The following is a 19,402-nucleotide window of genomic DNA, read 5'->3' on the forward strand; positions in this document are numbered from 1 at the left end:
CCGCGGCATGTGGGATCTTCCCAGACTGGGGCACGTACCCGTGTCCCCTGCATCGGCAGGCAGACTCTCAACCACTGCACCACCAGGGAACCCCCAAGTGTAGTTGTCATTTCAGTTATTGTATTGTTCATCTCTGTTTGTTTGTTCTTTAATTCTTCTAGGTCTTTGTTTAACATTTCTTGCATCTTCTCGATCTTTGCCTCCATTCTTTTTCCGAGTTCCTGGATCATCTTCACTATCATTATTCTGAATTCTTTTTCTGGAAGGTTACCTATCTCCACTTCATTTAGTTGTTTTTCTGGGGTTTTATCTTGTTCCTTCATCTGGTACATAGCCCTCTGCCTTTTCATGTTGTCTGTCTTTCTGTGAATGTGGTTTTTGTTCCACAGGCTGCAGGACTGTAGTTCTCCTTGCTTCTCCCTATAGTCTTATCACACAGAGGTAACCACTAACAGAATCTTTTTCCCCTGATGCCCCAGAAATACAGAAAATTTAATGCCAATACAGTCTTCAGTAGTTTGATATAAATTCTGCACTCATTTATACACTTAAAAGAGAAACTGTAAAGATCAAGGATCCTAATGTGTCCAGAAATTTTGGCATGTAAATACACATTTGAGATAAGCTAAACTAGGTTCACAAAAGATAGAGTTAAGACTCAGCCACTTTCTAGAACAAAGATGACAGAAATGCAATCAAGAAGTCTGAAATATTATGTTTATAAAGGAGAGGTTGCGATAACAACATTATAGGGGCAACTGTTTAATTCATTTCTAAAGTTGAATACAGGACACCCTGTACATATTGCCTTTGTTATAGTCGTGCTCATAGGTGAACACCATATGCAGATGAGGGTGGCCAAGTACAGAGTGTCTGTACAGTTTCTCCCTGGATGATTTTATCCCTTCTGTGACCTTAAATCCCATCCAGATGCTCATAGACTCTTTTTTTTTTTTAATAAAATTTACTTTATTTATTTATTTAATATCTTTATTGGCATATAATTGCTTTATAATGGTGTGTTAGTTTCTGCTTTATAACAAAGTTAATCAGTTATACATATGTCCCCATATCTCTTCCCTCTTGCATCTCCCTCCCTCCCACCCTCCCCATCCCACCCCTCTAGGTGGTCACAAAGCACCGAGCTGATCTCCCTGTGCTATGCGGCTGCTTCCCACTAGCTATCTATTTTACGTTTGGTAGTGTATATATGTCCATGCCACTCTCTCACTTTGTCCCAGCTTACCCCTCCCCCTGCCCATATCCTCAAGTCCATTCGATAGTAGGTCTGCATCTTTATTCCCATCTTGCCCCTAGGTTGTTTATGACCATTTTTTTTTAAGATTCCATATATATGTGTTAGCATACGGTATTTGTTTTTCTCTTTCTGACTTCACTCTGTATGACAGTCTCTAGGTCCATCCACCTCACTACACATACTTCAGTTTCGTTCCTTTTTATGGCTGAGTAATATTCCATTGTATATATGTGCCACATCTTCTTTATTCATTCATCTGTTGATGGACACTTAGGTTGCTTCCATGTCCTGGCTATTGTAAATAGAGCTGCAATGAACATTTTGGTACATGCCTCTTTTTGAATTATGGTTTTCTCAGGGTATATGCCCAGCAGTGGGATTGCTTGGTTGTTTGGTAGTTCTATTTTTAGTTTTTTGAGGAACGTCCATACTGTTCTCCATAGTGGCTGTTCCATAGTGGCTGTATCAATTTACATTCCTGCCAGCAGTGCAAGAAGGTTCCCTTTTCTCCACATCCAGTCAGAATGATGGCCATTCTGACTGGTGTGCAGATGCTCATAGACTCTTAAGTTTACATTGTTAGCTCACACCATTCCTGTGAGCCCTGGACTTATAGATTCAACTTCCTACTTTATGTCTTTTCTTGGAAATTACACAGGCATTTGAACAAGTCAACATATTTAAACAGATTTTGATTCTTTTCCCCCACACTGAAACTTATCTTTCTGAGAATCTTTTCTGCCAGTAGCGAGCATCACTCAGGTGCTCCAGCCTGAAACTGGAGAGCGTCTTTTATTCTTCCTTCTTCCCTATCCTCTACCTTCAGTCCATCAGCAGCTCCTGTCAGATGTGCTCCATATATGTCTCCAGTGTGTGCTGTGTTCACCATCCCTGCAGTCACTACTTGGGGCTTGCTAGTTACTGTGTTCCAGGAGTTGCACTACTCTGCTTCTGCTCTTGAGCCCAGCAGCTAGGGTGATTCATCGTAATGCACATCAGAGAGGTTTCTTGATTTAAATCCATGAATAACTTTTCATTTAGGATAAAATCCACATTCCTTACCATAGCCTAAATGGTTCTGCATTAACTGGCCCCGTCTGCCTTTCTTCCTCTCCCCCATTTCTCATTGTTCTTTCTCTCACTTTGGCCACACTGGCCTTTTATCAAGAGCTGAACTCACCCAGAATTTCTAGCTTGGAGACTTTGTACACACTTTGCATTTTTTTCTACCTGGGACACTTCCCTCTCACTCCACCCTGAATATCCTGTATGTGTTTGCTTTTTATCCATCTGGTCTCAGTTTATCTTATATTATAATACTTCCTTAGTGGGGCTTTGCCCAACTACCCAGTCCAAAATGTTCTTTCATTACCCTGAACCTGTTATTCTCCATCACAGCATCCTGTTCAGTTTTTTCATGGCATTTATCACAACCTGTTAATTATATGTTTGTTTACTTGTGCATTTTTCTCCTAAGAGACTATGATGAAGGATAAAATCATCTTTGTTTTCTTTATATATGAAGAGAAGTAATGAATGGACAAGTGAGTAAAAAGGGACAATTGTAAATTTTGGAAGCAATAAATTTATGAACATTCCTATCCAGCTTTTAAATTAATGTAGATTTTTTGGATCTTTAAGTTTTCAGAGTGTATTATAGTATTCTGTCACTAGGGGGCAGTTACACCTCTCTGATCAAATTTACCTAGTTTATTATCTCAGACTTTGTTTTTTTCTTAACTATTATGTATTTCCTTCATGTGTCTGGAGGGAAATTATTCAAATTGGATGACCCTGATAATGATCATATAAATATCTATTTATTTTTATCATGTTTATTGACTCCTTATTAACATACTATATTTCTAGCTCTGGTGGATCAAGGTTTACTCTAGAAAATTAGGTTTTATAGTTTTATATAGTTTCATATTTTTAATATATAATATTTCCACATAGCTATCCCCTGGAGTTTTGTTTGGGAAAGGGGTTAGGCAGTCTGTCTTGTCAGCATCATTACAGATCTCCAAATTATCTTAGTATGGTTACACACACACGAAACAATCTTTTCCTGGTGGAAAACTCTCAAATTACATGAAAGGAGAAATAGTCTGCAGATAGCTCATTTTCTCTGGGAATTAGTTTTATGGCAGGAATTTCTAAGCTTTTGTGCAAAACCTTAGTATCAGTCTTTTTTTTAAAAAAAACCTCAGTTCAGAGTTTTATTCATCATCAACCTTGAAATTAGCCAGTAACCATGCCTTACTTATTCTTAATGTAATTTTAAAATTATGCAAATTTGAAGTTGTACAGGTTAACAGTATTAAGGTTCTTACTCTAGTAAAATCAGAAATACTGTGAAAACCAAACCTTTTGTCAAGAATCCCATAATTTGAAGCTGGCAGGCTGTGCGAATTACAAATTTTATATTTGCTTCTATGCCTTTTACAATTGTAAACAAATACCTGTCAGCCTTTGTCAGTATCATGTGAACTGTGCTGTTTCCAGACATCTGATGTCTGTGTGATTTTTGTTGACTGTAGTGCTGATATTTTAAACTGTGGTTATAATTTAATATCATTTTAAAGCCTACGACAGTTTCAGCCAAGCATTCATTAAGTGTTAATGCCGAAAAATGCATCCGAAAGCGAGTTATTTTGGGACAGAAGTTAAATGTGACAGAATGCAATGAAGAAAGCCAAAAACCTATCATGATTTGTATTACTGTTAATTTAGGAGACAGAACTGAATCATTAGCCAGAATGCCAACAATATTAAAGCAGCACTAAACTGTACATACCTTTAAGTTCATGACAGTCGATGTGTAACCAAGCAAGGATGATGGATAAAATGCTGGCATTAGGGGCTAATACGGCTGTAATGTGTCCCTAAGTCAGTTCAGATTATCGTCTGTTGTAAGCCATGGAGTATCTTTGATTATTTGAAAAGTGGACATAGTAATGTAAAAAGTTTCACTTCAAATGTTTGTTCTAATTATATTTTGCAACAAAAATATGATACGAGGATTATAGATTTACAAACTATAAGAACCCACTCCCTACTTTACATTTTGTTTCATTGAGAATATAATTAGAATTATGGGACTTCAACAATTTCAAATCTTTGAGAATGTATTCCTCATAAAATGTGATCACTTTATGTTTAATATATGTGTATGTATCTCTGTATTTACATATGTATATACACACACATATGTACACATTTCCCCTATTAATTTACTCTTATATAACCAACCACTTATAAAGACACTAAAAGCTGACAGCTGTCAGTACTGCTTTGGGGCTGTATATAAGCATAAGTCACATAACTTTCGCACTTTCAATCCCCAACTCTCCACATGTATTATTATATCAGTGTACCCATATTTTGATCAGCTATCAGTTTTAGATTGAAGGTTCTATAGTTGTTGCTTTTGTATCCTTTTTCCTTTGATAGGTTGCCTCCCACTGTGTGCTTTGTAGAGTTGTTCCCTGTGTATGTGATAAGCATAAAAAACAACAAACACTTCCCATTTTAGGGATAGGTTTTGTTTACCAAATCCATTTTCAGGTCAACTAGTTGGCATTTGGAATTTGTTTTCCTATGGAAATACTGTTATACACGGTGGCTAAATTTTTCGGGCCAACCCACAGAACCTGTTTCTTCACAACTAACTTAATCACCATTTATAGCCTGGTTTCTTTGAGAAAATGCATTGCAACTTCTAACTTTTAATACCATATCAAGAACTCCTTAACTCCTTGGGCCCACCTACTGCACACACAAAATGCACACACCCCACATACACTATGGGGACACTCCACTTTGCAGTCTGGCACTGGGAATATATATACTACTGATTTTCAATGCAGATAATTTCATGTTAGATAGGAGCCTGGGAATTCTGTGATGCTGAAAAGGAGTTAGAAGATGAGGCCCAACAGGAACATCGTCCACTTTGTTCTTGCCTGTAGCCTTTGGGTTGTGGCTCTAGTGGAGTTGGGAGCAGCAGGGACGTTCAATAAGGATGTGAACTCTGTTCAAATGGGATATAGAATTGGTGGCAGCTCCCGTGTTTTAACTGAAAACAAGTGGGCAGTGCCAGATCAGCTGTGGTGCAAAATCAGATGCTGATAAAGGATATCTATGAAAAGCCTACAGCTAACGTTATGCTTAAAGCTGAAGAATGAAATGCCTTTCTCCTAAGATTAGGAACAAGGCAGGGATGTCTGTTCTTACCGCCCTACTAACATCATGCTGGAAGTCTTTGTGTAATGAAGCAAAAAAAGAAAAAAAGAGGACTTCCCTGGTGGCACAGTGGTTAAGTATCCGCCTGCCAATGCAGGGGACACGGGTTCGATCCCAGGTCCAGGAAGATCCCACATGCTGTGGAGCAACTAAGCCCGTGCGCCACAAATATTGAGCCTGCACTCTAGAGCCTGTGAGCCACAACTAGTGAGCCCGTGCGCCACAACTTCTGAAGCCCGCGTGCCCTAGAGCCTGCGTGCCACAACTACTGAGCCCACCGCAACTGCTGAAGTCTGTGCTCTCTAGGGCCCGTGTACCACAGCTACTGAGCCCGTGTGCTACAACTACTGAAGCCCACACACCTAGAGCCCATGCTCCACAACAAGAGAAGCCACTGCAATGAGAAGCCTGCGTGCCTCAATGAAGAGTAGCCCCTGCTCGCCTCAACTAGAGAAAGCCCATGCGCAGCAACGAAAACCCAATGCAGCCAAAAATAAATAAAATTTTTAAAAATAAGTAAAATAAAATAAAATAATGAAAAAAATTTAAAAGGCATACAGGTTGAAAAGAAAGAAAACTGTCTTGTTTTTAGATGATGATTTACATAGAAAATTACAAGGACTCTATTAAAAAAATCTTAGAACTAAGTGAGTTTAGCAAGGTCCTAGGATACAAGGTCAACACACAAAAATCAATTGTATTTCTGTGTACCAGCAATGAACAGTTGGAAACCAAAAAAATTTTTTGAAAGAACATTTACAAAAAAAACATTTACAATAGCTCCTCAAATTGAAATTTTGAGGTTTAAATCTAATAAAATACGTATATAGCATCAGTATCCTGAAAGTTATAGAACTCTGATGAAAGAGAGCAATGACCTAAGTAGTGGAGAGACATACTGTATTCATGGATTGGAAGACAACATAGTAAAGATGTCAGTTTTTATTGATATATAGATTTAATACATTTCCCATTAAAATCTCAGCAGGATTTTTTTCTAGATACAGACAAGCTGATTCTAAACTTTTTACAGAAAAACAAATGAACTAGAATAGCCAAACAATTTTAGAAGAGAAAGATAAAGCTGGAAGACATATGTATAGTACAGATCTTAAAACTTGATGCTACAGTAATCAAGACAGTGTAATATTAGCAAAAACAGACATGTAGATGAGTGAAATGGAATTAAAAGTTCAGTGGTAGACCCATTAAAAATATATCTAGTTGAGTTTTTTTTGGAAGAGCTTTACTGAGATATAATTCACATACCATACAGTTTACTCATTGAAAGTATATGTTTTTTTAGTATATTCAGAGAGTTGTGCAACCATCACCATGGTTTTGTTCTATTTTCTAGCTTTATTGAGATATAATTGACAGCTAACATTGTGTAAGTTTAAGGTGTACAACGTGATGGTTTGATACACATCTCAGTTGCAAAATGATTACCACAATAGGGTTAACCTCACATCATTCCTTTTTTGTGTGTGTGTGGTTAAAACATTTAAGATTACTCTCAGCAAATTTCAAATGTATAATACAGTATTATATCTGTAGTCACCATGTTTTACAGTAGATCCTCAGACCCTATTCATTTTATAGCTGAAAGTTTACACCCTTTGACCATCCTCCCCATTTCCTTTAGCCCCCACCACTACTCTCTGTTTCTACGAGTTTGACTTTTTTAGATTCCACATATATCATATAAGTGATGTCATACACTGTTTGTCTATCTCTGTCTTATTTATTTCACTTAGCATAATCTCCTCAAGGTCTATTTATGTTTCACAAATGGCAGGATTTTCTTCTATTTTATTGCTGAATAGCATTCCATTGTGTGTGTATCTGTACACACACACACACACACACACACACACACCACGTCTTATTCATCCATGGACATACACTTGGGTTGTCTCCATATCTTGGCTATTGTGAATAATGCTGCAGTGAACATGGGAGTGCAGATATTTCTTTGACGTAGTTATTTCATTTCCTTTAAATGCATGCCTAGAAATCAGATTACTAGGTCATATGGTAGTTCTATTTTTAATTTGTTGAGGAACCTCCATACTGTATTACATTGTGGCTATACTCTTCAGATCTTCTGCCCATTTTTAAATTGGGATGTTTGGTTTTTTTGATGTTGATTTGTATAAGCTGTTTATATATTTTGAAGATTAATCCCTTATTGGTCGTATCATTTGAAGATATTTTCTCCCATTCAGTAGATTGTCTTTTCATTTTGTCAGTGGTTTTCTTTGCTATATGCAAAAGCTTTTAAGTTTAATTAGGTCCCATTTGTTTATTTTTGCTTTTATTTCCTTTGCTTTATGAGACAGATTTAAAAAGTATTGCTGTGGTGTCAAAGAGTGTTCTGTTTTCTTCTGGGAGTTTTATGGTTTCAGGTCTTACAGTTAGGTCTCTAATCCATTTTGAGTTTATTTTTGTATATGGTGTTAGAGAATGTTCTAATTTCATTCTTTTACATGTAGTATCCAGTTTTCCCAGCACCATTTACTGAAGAGACTGTCTTTTCTCCATTGTATATTCTTGTCTTCTTTGTCATAGATTAATTGACCATAGGTGTGTGGGTTTGTTTCTGGGCTCTCTATTCTGTTCCATTAATCTATGTGTCTGTTTTCATGCCAGTACCATACTGTTTTGGTTACTGTAGCTTTGTAATATAGTCTGAGTCAGGGAGATTGATACTTCCAGTTCTCTTCTTCTTTCTCAAGTTATTTTGGCTCTTTGGGAATCTTTTGTGTTTCCATACAAATTAAAACAATTTTTGTTCTAGTTTTGTGAAAAATGCCACTGGTAATTTGATAGGGTTTGCATTGAGTCTGTAGATTGCCTTGGGTAGTATGGTCATTTTAACAATATTAATTCTTTGAACCCATGAACACAGTGTATGTTTCCATGTGTTTGTGTTGTCTTTAATTTCTTTGATCAGTGTCTTATAGTTTTCTGAGTACAGGTCTTTTACCTCCTTAGGTACATTTACCCCTAGGTATTTTATTCTTTTTGATGCGATTGTAAATGGAATTGTTTTTCTTAATTTGTCTTTTTGGTTTGTTGTTACTGTATAGAAATGTAGGCTGTGACTCCAAAGGCACAGCAACATGGGAGTTTCTTTTGGATGATGAACCTATTTTGTATCCTGGTTATGGTAGTGGGTACACAAACTTATACATGTGTTAAGATTCATAGACCTGTATACCAAAAAGGCAAAAGTCAGATGCTTATTGATTGGGGAGCTCCCTCTAATTAGCAGACCAGGAAACAAATAAATTGGCAGAAATACCCATCATGAAATCATGAGATGAAAAAAAACCAAACAAAAACAGAGTAACTTTTTCTTAAAGTTTTCTTCTCACAGTTTTAGGCTCACTTTTAAAATCTTTTTTCCTCCTAATACCTTCTCCGAGACATGTCTTCACTGTTCTCTAAATTTTTTTTCTTTTTTATAGAACATATAGTTTAAATCTAAAAAAAAAAAAAAAACTCCAAAAAACTGCTCAGATTGTCTTATTATTTTGGAGTTTTGCAGGATTGACTATTTCTTCTTATAAGTACTGTCCACAGGGTTTGTAAATCTTTGCTCCAGATTTTTTTCTCTAGTGATACTTGTACCACTGTATGACCATATGTGTCTCTGGTTCAGTGGTAGCCATCTTATGCATGCTGAGTTGATTTCATTCTGAGTTTTAAAGTTTCTATTATATTTGAGTTTCTTCCTAGTACAAAGAATAAGAAAAGCATACCTGTTGACAACTTGTGATAGAAAAAGTTTGAAAGGAACTGTAAAATAAGGAGGAATCCTGAGCATGGTGCGTTTATCTAAAGACTAAATATGGGACTAGAATGTATAATGGGAACTTGAGTGTAGGAACCAAAAGTTAATCTTCTGTATATATTCAACATTTGTCAAATTCTTACTAGAATACTCTCTTCAGCTCTGAACTTGGCAACTTAAGCAAGATTTGGAAATAATTGGCAAGGTTCCTGAGAGGAGCAATGAAAACTATTAGAGAATGAAAATAAAGCCTTTAAGAGAAGGTTAAAAGAATTGAGGTTTCCTAGGGAAGAAAGTGAAGAGCTGGAACACGGATGGTAACTCTTCATTTTGACTGACCAGGTGGCAAAAAAAAGGAATGTCCTAAATTTCCTGGAGGGATTTATTAGCATGTGAACTTTACTCTGCATTCCGAGATGATTGAGACCATATTGTATGCACTCGCTTCTTCCCTGGGCTTTTCTCATGTCACACTTTCTGGTTCTCTCTCTAGCATTTGACACATTTGTATTTTGACTCCTTTTCTTGGAGGGGGCGGGTCTCTCCTTGACTCTCTCAGTTTCTTATCTTTCTTTTCCTCTTTTTCCCCCTCCTCCTTGGTGAAATCTCATGACTTTTGCTTCTGTCTTGTTCATGTCAAATCCATCCTTTACACACAGGCACCAGCAAGATCTATCCAAAATAAACATACCATGTCACTTTCCTACTCAGAATCCTTTAGAAGCTTCCCGTAGCTTCAACAGCAACCACTGTCCTCCAGGGTCTGGATCCAGGAGAGGGGCAGTGAAGTGACAGGTGCTCATAACTCCTGGCCAGAAACATCTCTGTGTCAACCCACCCACTACGAGCATGCTAGTTTACCCACCGTGTCAGGAAACAGGGAGAGTGCGCTTATAGGACAGCTCAAGCTCCTTAGGAGAGCATGAGAGACCTCCATGCTTGGTCCCCTGTCTGCCTCTATAGCCCTAGCACCGCATCCCACCCTGGACTGTGAGTTTTGTTTTTCTTGCATCTTCTGTTACACATGGCTTGCAGTTCTCAGGATTTGTCTTTTTTTAATAATAAAAATATGAAGGGAAGTTACAAGCTTTTTAAATTAGGAGAGTTGCTTGGTATATTTTATAAGGAGGTTTTACGTACTTTTTAAGACAAAAGATGCTGGATTTCCTGAATTTTGTCCCATAGTATCTTCAGAGCGATTTGCCATTTTAGTTTTGAGTTTGTCTGGATTGGGTATTGATGAGATAAAAACAGAAAACAAAGTTAGTATATATTTATTGAATACTAGGGAACAAATCCATTAAGAACTGTAATTCTTCTTTGTGGATTCGTAAAATATTAGAGAGAACAGGCCCTTAGATATCATCTGCTTCAGTCTCTCATGGTACAGATGAGAAGAAAACCGAGGCCCTTGAGAGGCTTGCCCAGGACACAGCAGACAGTATGGCAGATTCATCTAGAGCCCACATGGCCTCAGGGTTGTACTACACCAGTTCTCCTTTTACTGCAGGGGTTTCCTCCCTCCTTCCTTCCCTCCCTCCCTCCTTCCCTCTCTTTCTTCCTACCTACCTACCTATCTGTATTTTTTTAAGCAGAGGAAACTTACTTCTTTTTAAGTAAAATATATCCATTTACCTTTTTCTGTGAAATGCCTCAAATTTATACAAAAATAGAAAAGGAAAGTGCCTGTTCAGATAACCAATTGGTGTGGGTATATATTTGTGTATTACATAAATGTACTGAATATATGTATATATATGTTTATATATATAATATTCACATAAGGTGAATTAGATTATTGAGTGGCAGGAATTCATAGTTGATTCATTTAACTTCTTGGGTTTAATTCTTACTCTTACATTTAAAAAAGTTGAATGACTCTTAAGTTTTCTTATAACTTCCAAATCATAATAATTACCAACACTTGAATAGTTCTTATTCTCTACCAGTCAGTTGTGGTTGCAAGTACATATGTTAAGTACACACTCATATGTAATTCTTGCAACTATTATGTGAGGTTGGTACAGTTACTGTTGAGGAAATTAAGGCAGGAGGGTGTAGTGGCCCAAGGTGATACCATTAGTAAAACATGGAGCTGGGATTGAAGCCAGGGAATCTGGTTCCACAGTCCATGCTTATGACCCCTGTACATCACTATATGGTGTCTCTGTGCTTTATCTTGTTACTGCTTTGAATGAGATTTAATAAAAATGTTTAAGGAAGCCTCTCTCTTCTTTCTTGATGTTTTAAAAAATAAAATATGAGTAACAAATGTTTAACTTATAAAAGAACAACTCTTGTTAAAATGATAAATTCGTTCCGAGGAAAATTAAGAAGTTCACTAATTATTGATAGTAGTTCTATTAATATTTTATATAGTGTTTATGGACCAAAAGAATCTAAATCAAACTGAAGTTACTCCTAGGACTCTATAATCTTTACAGTTGTATTGTGGCTTTAAAAAATATTATTCAGAAACAAACCAGAATAACTTTTTTAGGTAGAATTTAATGAGAACATGATTCTGGATGATTCTGTTTTGTCAGGTCCTCTTCTGGATGCTGTATTTTAAGAAAAGCCCAACCAGACTGAGGGAAGGGATTTAGAACTATGTCAATACATAAGAAAAATTTGGAGGGCCTGAGTATGCTCAGCCTGGAGAAGAAAGAACATTCTCAAATATATGAACAGCTATTGTTTAGAAGGATTCACTAACTAAACTCATAGAAACAGAGAACAGAAAAGTGGTTGCCAGGGGCTTAGGGGAGGTTGGGAAATAGGGAGGTGAATAGGTAAAAGGGTATAAAATTTCAGCTCTGAGATGATTAAGGACTGAGGATCTAATGTAAATCATGGTGACTGCAGTGATAATGCTGTATTGCTGAGAGAGTAGAACTTACATGTTCTCACTAAAAATAGTAAATATATGAGGTTACAGATGTGTTAACTAAATGCGAGGAGTCCTTTCACAGTGTATACGTATATCAAATCATCACGATGTATGCTTTAAATATCTTACAATTTTATTTGTCAGTTATACCTCGGTAGAGCCAGAGAGAAAAAAAGGATTTGACTTCATGGGATAGAATTGGAGCAGTAGGTGGAAAGTTACAGAGTGACAGACTTTTAGCTCAGTAGAAGCCGAGTGTGAAATTGGCTGGCTTCAGCAGTGAGGATTTCTGTGTCAGGAAGTTTTCAAGCAAAAGCTGGGTAACCCCTGGGAAAGGATGTTGCAGAGCAGATTCATAGTTTAGTTGGACTAGATGACTTTTTAGTTCCCTTTTCACAGTCCCTGGCATATTAATATGCACTCAATAAATAACTGTTAAATTAGTGCCTTTTAAAAACATGGAACAGGAGAAATATTCTTCACTCTTTATTTTAAACCAGTGTGACTCTCTTTTTTTTTTAATGTACGAAGAACTCTTTTTAAATTAATTAATTAATTTTTGGCTGCGTTGCATCTTAGTTGCTGCACGTGGGCTTTCTCTAGTTGCATCGAGCTGGGGCTACTCTTCATTGCAGTGTGTGGGCTTCTCATTGCGGTGGCTTCTTGTTACAGAGCACTGGCTCTAGGTGCGCGGGCTTCAGTAGTTGTGGCACATGGGCTCAGTAGTTGTGGCACATGGGCTCAGTAGTTGTGGCTCGCGGGCTCTAGAGCTCAGGCTTAGTAGTTGTGGCACACAGACTTAGTTGCTCCACAGCATGTGGGATCTTCCCGGACCAGGGGTCGAACCCGTGTCCCCTGCATTGGCAGGTGGATTCTTAACCACTGTGCCACCAGGGAAGTCCCAAACCAATGTGACTCTTAAAGTGACTTATTTGATTCTGTCCTGATTATAAGGAGAGATTGAGAGGGAAAAATATTTAACTTTAGATGTCAGTTTGGTTACTTTCTGGTTCCTCTTATATACTGTGAGGCTTTATAAATTGTGTTGCGCTCTCCAGGAAAAGGTAAGGAACTTGCATAGCTGTTATATAAATCATACTATATAAGTTTAAAATGCATACATTTTTGTATGTATGCATATCTGAGTTTATTAACTTGTAAGCTCTTTGGTATTAGGATTTGTATTTTTATGTTTCCTCTCACAGCATCTAGTTCATACCTCTTAAAAATAATATTTGAAAGTGATTTCAAACTCTGTATATGTGTGTGTGTGTGTGTGTGTGTGTGTGTGTGTGTGTGTGTTGGGTATGGGGGGGTTGTCCCTAATTCTTATTATTATTCAGAAATACAATCCTATCACTGATGTATGCTAATGCTGATTTTTAAATTTAGAAATTATTTAATTTAATTAATTCAAGTCAATTTTGAGTTGTGTTGAATGTAGAGGGGAGCATATTCAATGTTTGTTGCTTTTGTAGGTGCATGTGAGGGAACCTTGGCTTGCTCCACCTGTCACCTCATCTTTGAACAGCACATATTTGAGAAATTAGAAGCAATCAGTGATGAGGAGAATGACATGCTTGATCTGGCATATGGACTAACAGATAGGTAAGATTTTTGGATCACTTCCATTGTAATAATAACCTAGGAGGATAAAAGTTTTATTAGTTCATGTCTGTCTCTGACCAGAGACATATAATATGCATGCATGTAACAGGGTTCTCCCATGTAGATAGATAACAGTCACAGACTTTGAATATTAAATATGTGACATTTCTCTTATGTATTCTACAGTTTAACCCTCATGAAACTTTTAACAAAAGTAAAAAAAAAATTAATTGGAAGTATTAGAAGCATAAGTTCTAGATCCTAATAAATCTTCTTTCATCTATTTTTATTCCAGGAATTAATATTTATCACAATTTAATGAGTTGGGATTAAATTTAATGCTTTTTATGGTATTCTTGATGGACAGATTTGATAATTGAAAGAAATTATAATGGAAAATTTTACCTACTTGAGAGAATACAATTTTTAAAAAAACTTAATATATAATAGTAATTATGTTAAAATGAATACTTCTGTTTCTAACTGTACATTAAAGTAAATTAATCATAGTTTATTCTTGTTTTTAATAAGTAGAATTACTCTTAAAAGTGGTAAGATTTATAGTAGCAAGAGATATCAAGTGATACTTTATTTTTTTTTAAATTATCTAGTCTTTTGGTTTGAGTTAGGGAAGATAGGTAGTTAATTTACTGTTTCCAGAGACAAGATAACAAGAGTTTATTTAATTAAGATTGGCTTTGGTGTTTAACTGTAATTTGGTGGCCCTAATGAAAAATAGTTTAAAAAAAATAAGGAATAATAGTAATAATCATAGCTTTATTTCATGTGTATCATGTAACCACAATTTTATTAGATCCTTAAGATAAACCCTCTTATCTAATAATTCTCAAAAAGTTTTTAGGTCATTGGTATTTATTGTGGCTGCCATATGCCTGTCTCCCCTCACATCTTCAGGTGCCACATTCTCTATCAACACGTCCTTTTTTTTTCTAAAGGATAACACACAGAATACACTCAATGTTGTGTTAATCTGGTTCTGAAAATTGTTTCTTTCAATGTGAGGGGTAAATCATAGCTAACTGCTTGCCCTTTTATTCAGGTGAAATTTGTAGGCGCATGTAACAGATAATATTCTGAATGAAAAGAAAATAAAATGAGAGGAAATGGAGAGCTACATTTAGGAGAGATACATGAGTGTGAGAAGATACAAGAGACCTACTGTAAATGTAAACTAGCCAAGAACTTTGATGATAAAATTCAGAAGTTTTAGAACAAGATAATGGAAAGCAAGAAATAGCTTTTATGGCATTTTATAGCTGATATTCTTAAGTACACAGAATTTTAGTAGAAATGCTTTGTGGGGAAAGAGTATAATGCTTTTCACAGGTAGGATTTAGAAAACACTGACATATTTGGAATGAAAATAATTTTGTTCAAAGATAGAAACTGCATGTAAACTTCTATTTCTAGGGTACCATATACTTCCAAACAAAGAAACAAGGAAACTCAGTCTTTAGTTCTTAGGTTTATTTATTTATTTATTTATTTACTTACTTACTTACTTATTTGGCTGCACCAGGTCTTAGTTGAGGCACGTGGGATCTTCATTGCAGCATGTGGGATCTTTAGTTGCAGCATGTGGGATCTTTAGTTGTGGCTTGCAAATTCTTAGTTGTGGCATCCGTGTGGGATCTAGTTCCCTGACCAGGGATCAAACCCGGGCCCTCTGCATTGGGAGCGTGGAGTCTTAACCACTTGACCACCAGGGCAGTCCCATAGGTTTATTTTTAAAATTAAGTGCTATGTAAATGTCTATAATTTTTAAGATAAAACAGCATCATTTTAATGTTTATTTTAGGGTGTACTTAACCTTGATTAGTGATGGATTGTTGATACACGGGCTCATATGGCACTTATTGTACTGGTTACATGTCTCCTTTTCCCCATTAGAGCAGGGGCCATGTCTTATTTCATCATTGTGTCTCCATTGCCTGATTCACAAAAGGCGTCACCAGCTGTTTTTGGAATTAGTGGTTGGTAGAGAGATTCAGGAATTATCTGTGAATCTATTTTTGATGGTTGTCATTGCTCCCTGCTACCAATTTCCATGGATAATCTACACAGAGGCCTCAGTTTCCATATTTGTAAAATGAGGATAATAATAGTACCTACCTCATAGGGTTTTTGTGTCATGTCAACTAATAAATGTATGTGAAGCTCATTGAACAGTGTCTGGTGAAGAAAGCATTCATTAAATGGTTGTTGTTGGCATTCTGACTATAATAATATTAATTCAAATGCCAGAAACTTACTATAATGCCTACAAACTTAACAAAGATTACTTCTAACCTTCAGAGTTAGGCAGTATTATCACCATTATATAGAACAAAGCTTAGTTCTTATGGATTTGCTCAAGGCCACACAGCTAAAGAATGACAGAGCCCTGGTTTGAATCAGTTACGTTAGACCCCAAAACCCTTGTTTTTTTACTATTTGAAGCTTCTTCTCTGCATTGAAAACCAAACTTTAGAAGTAAAGTTAACATAACACCTAGTATATTTCCACTGTCAGGTGTATATGGAGAAAATGTCTTCAAGGTTTGCACAAGTGTGAGATTTTGTAGGATTAATAGTGAAATCAAGGAAGACTTGCTGTCCATCTCCTTCTGTAGAGGTGTAAGACACTTTCTACACTGGTAGACCCTAGAGCCAGAGACCTTCCAGGAGGAAGTAGGGGAGTGAGAACAGCCACAGTGCCACTGCCTTATCTTCTAGGGTTATAGAACCAGCGAGGGCCTTCGGTGCCACTCCTCCCTGTGTTCCCCCCCACACACAGTTCTTGTTCTTCTGTTACTACACTTACTTTATTCTGCCCTGTATCACTGGTAGCTCTTTCTCTCCTGTTCCCCTTACTAAAAGTTCCTTGAAGGCTAGCATTACCCTACTCATCTTTGTATGGACACCAAGAGTAACCAACAGTCTCTCTAGGGCTCACCACAGTCCTAATGAATTTGTCTAAATTGGCTTGCCTTATTTTTTTCTCTTGCAGACAGAGCTTAATGCGTAATTGAGTATTGTCAAGGCTCTTTCTATTCAACAAATAGGAATTATTGGTAAAAGGGGATTTTTTTTCTATCAGCAATCAATATTTCCCATGGCAGTAGTACTTACTTCTTACTCAGAAACCTCCCAGTGGTCCCTCATTGCTCACCAGTAAAAACCTGAACCCCTTCACTGGTGTTCAGAGCTGTCCATGGCTTGGCCACCTTTCTAGCCCATTACTCCCTTGTCCTCGTCTGGCCTGCACAGCAGCCAGGCCAAAAACCCATATTGCCTCAAACATGCCTTGAATCCCTATTAGCTTTGCCTCAAATGCCTTTCTCCTCTTAAGTTCTAGCCAGCCTTTAAAGCCCATTAGAAACACCATCTCCCCCGTAAGAAGTCAGTGCTTTCTCCTCAGCCCTTTCAGCTTTCTCTCTCTGTGGCATTTGTCACAGTCTCACATGTTAATTATCTGCAAGTGTGTCTCAGCTCTTCTATTTGATTGAAAGTTCACGCCTTAATACTGATATTAGCAACTAATCCTCATGGCAGTCCTGTGAGGAACCCACTTATTATCCATCTTTAGGATGAGGTTGGGAAACTAATATTTGGCATGGTTAAGAAAGTTGCTGGTGAACACGTCATGTTCAGTGCTGGATTCTGGACCACTGCTCTGTTTGGCTCTAACCCCTGCATCCCTGGCACCCAGCATGTAAGAGGTGTTCAGTAAGGATCGAAGTGAATTGCTGTTCTTTTGCAAACCCACTGACATTTAGTTCTGTGCCTTTTGATGCTCAGCAGGTGCTTGACGAATGTGTTGACAAAACCAAGACCTACATACCACATTCCATCAAATTAAAGGCAGTTTGATTATAAGACTAATATAGTATTTATTTTTATGTGCCATTAAGAAGGAAAAAGTTCTGCTGATTAAAATGTGGTGTAAAAATGATCTTATCACTTAACGTTTTATGCATATTGAAAGAGCTATTTATACTTAGATTTAGAGCTATTTAGACAGATTTGTCCATCACTGTTTTAAAAGGAAAATATAAATAAAATTGGTCATAATACTGAAAAAAATAAAAGAAAATGGAATTACAGTTATTCTTCCAATGACAAATATTTACTTTCCTAATATCAATTTATGCTGGGTCTCTGTATTGTTAATTTTTGTTTTGTAATCTTTTTGGACTTATTTTGAATGGTAATGAAATTCAACACATAGTATTAACATACTTCCCATAACTCAATTGAAGGGACACCTCTGTGACTGCCACCTCACAGTGTAGCTGTGATTATAAGATGGCATTGATTTTAAGATGCATTTGGTTTCAGAGATGTTAAAATTGTGGGAAAAATATGCATCTGATAATTGATGATTTACGTCTATATGTTTATTGCAAATTTCTTGTTTTAAAGGCTTTAAAAAGTGTAACTTTCTTTCATAGACTGTATGTTTTTAATTATCTGGGAATTGATTAGTCATTCTCTTGGCATTGCTAAAACCTCAGTTCTCTTCTCCACTGCTGCGCCTTCTCATCATTTCATTGCTTGTCAGTCCTGTCACCAAAAAGCAGTAGTTCCAGTGAAACAATTAGTAGAAAGATTAAAATGAAGCTTTGGCGTATCACACTTTTTGTTTTTCATATTTACATTCTGTTATCCTCTAGTTGAAAGGGTTGGATGTATCTTTTTCTACTTAATGGACATTTAAAAGGTAAGTAAATCCCTATGCTTTGGGTAAGAAAAGGTCCTGGTAGCTGCATTGCTTTGTGAATAATATATACTTAATACTAAATCATACCTCCCCCCTTTTTTATACAGATCGCGGTTGGGCTGCCAAATCTGTTTGACAAAGGCTATGGACAATATGACTGTTCGAGTACCTGATGCTGTGTCTGATGCCAGAGAGTCCATTGATATGGGCATGAGCTCCTCTAAGCTAGAATAAATAGGAATATTTTCACAACATTTTACCTATTTTTATAATTATTATTTCTTAATGTAATTAAATGAGAACATGGATGAATGCATTTATTATGACTAGATTTATTTCTTTAATTCACCTTGTAACTGCTGAATTTTATAGTTCTGAAAGAATGCCATCTTTATTTTGATTAAATTATAAAAACAAATCAAATATTAGAAAGTAGTTAATATAATAAAACCTTATATATTTTACCTGTGTTTGATTAGCAACATTAGCAAAATGTTTTCACATAAATCTTATGCCTACTTACCTATAAAATAGGTTAGAAAAAGGTATCATTATCTCTGTTAGACGTGGTGGAGGCAGAGATGTAAAATGGCTTGTCTGGGTCCATACAACAAATTAGAAGGTCAGTACTAGAACTGTATCTTGTTATTACAAGTTATGTGTTGAGATCAAAAGTGGAGAAATTAGGAGTATCATATTTATAGCTGTAGTTAAATGTGAATGTGTATGGATGTGTCTTTAATTGCTCAGTAAGATGATTAATTTCAAAGATAGTTATGACCTTATAAATCATTATTTCAGAATTTTGCTTCAGTGAAAAGTGTACGTCTGAGCACAGGTAATGGAGCGCTGTCGAAGATGTTTGGTGTCAGTTCTGACT

General features: G+C 36.5%; 1 protein-coding gene across 1 annotated transcript in view; it reads left to right on the forward strand.

Moving 5' to 3' along the window:
* Nucleotides 1-18,834, forward strand: part of FDX1 (ferredoxin 1) — a 34,697-nt gene extending 15,863 nt beyond the window's left edge. Inside the window, exons 3-4 of the mRNA XM_060104024.1 lie at nt 13,671-13,800; nt 18,630-18,834. Of these exons, the coding sequence (XP_059960007.1) occupies nt 13,671-13,800; nt 18,630-18,756 (257 nt within the window). The 3' untranslated portion in view covers nt 18,757-18,834. The remainder of the gene's footprint in view (nt 1-13,670; nt 13,801-18,629) is intronic.
* Nucleotides 18,835-19,402: the final 568 nt, after the last annotated feature.

Source organism: Mesoplodon densirostris, chromosome 7 (assembly GCF_025265405.1).
Source record: "Mesoplodon densirostris isolate mMesDen1 chromosome 7, mMesDen1 primary haplotype, whole genome shotgun sequence".
In the NCBI taxonomy this organism is placed as follows: Eukaryota; Metazoa; Chordata; class Mammalia; order Artiodactyla; family Ziphiidae; genus Mesoplodon; species Mesoplodon densirostris.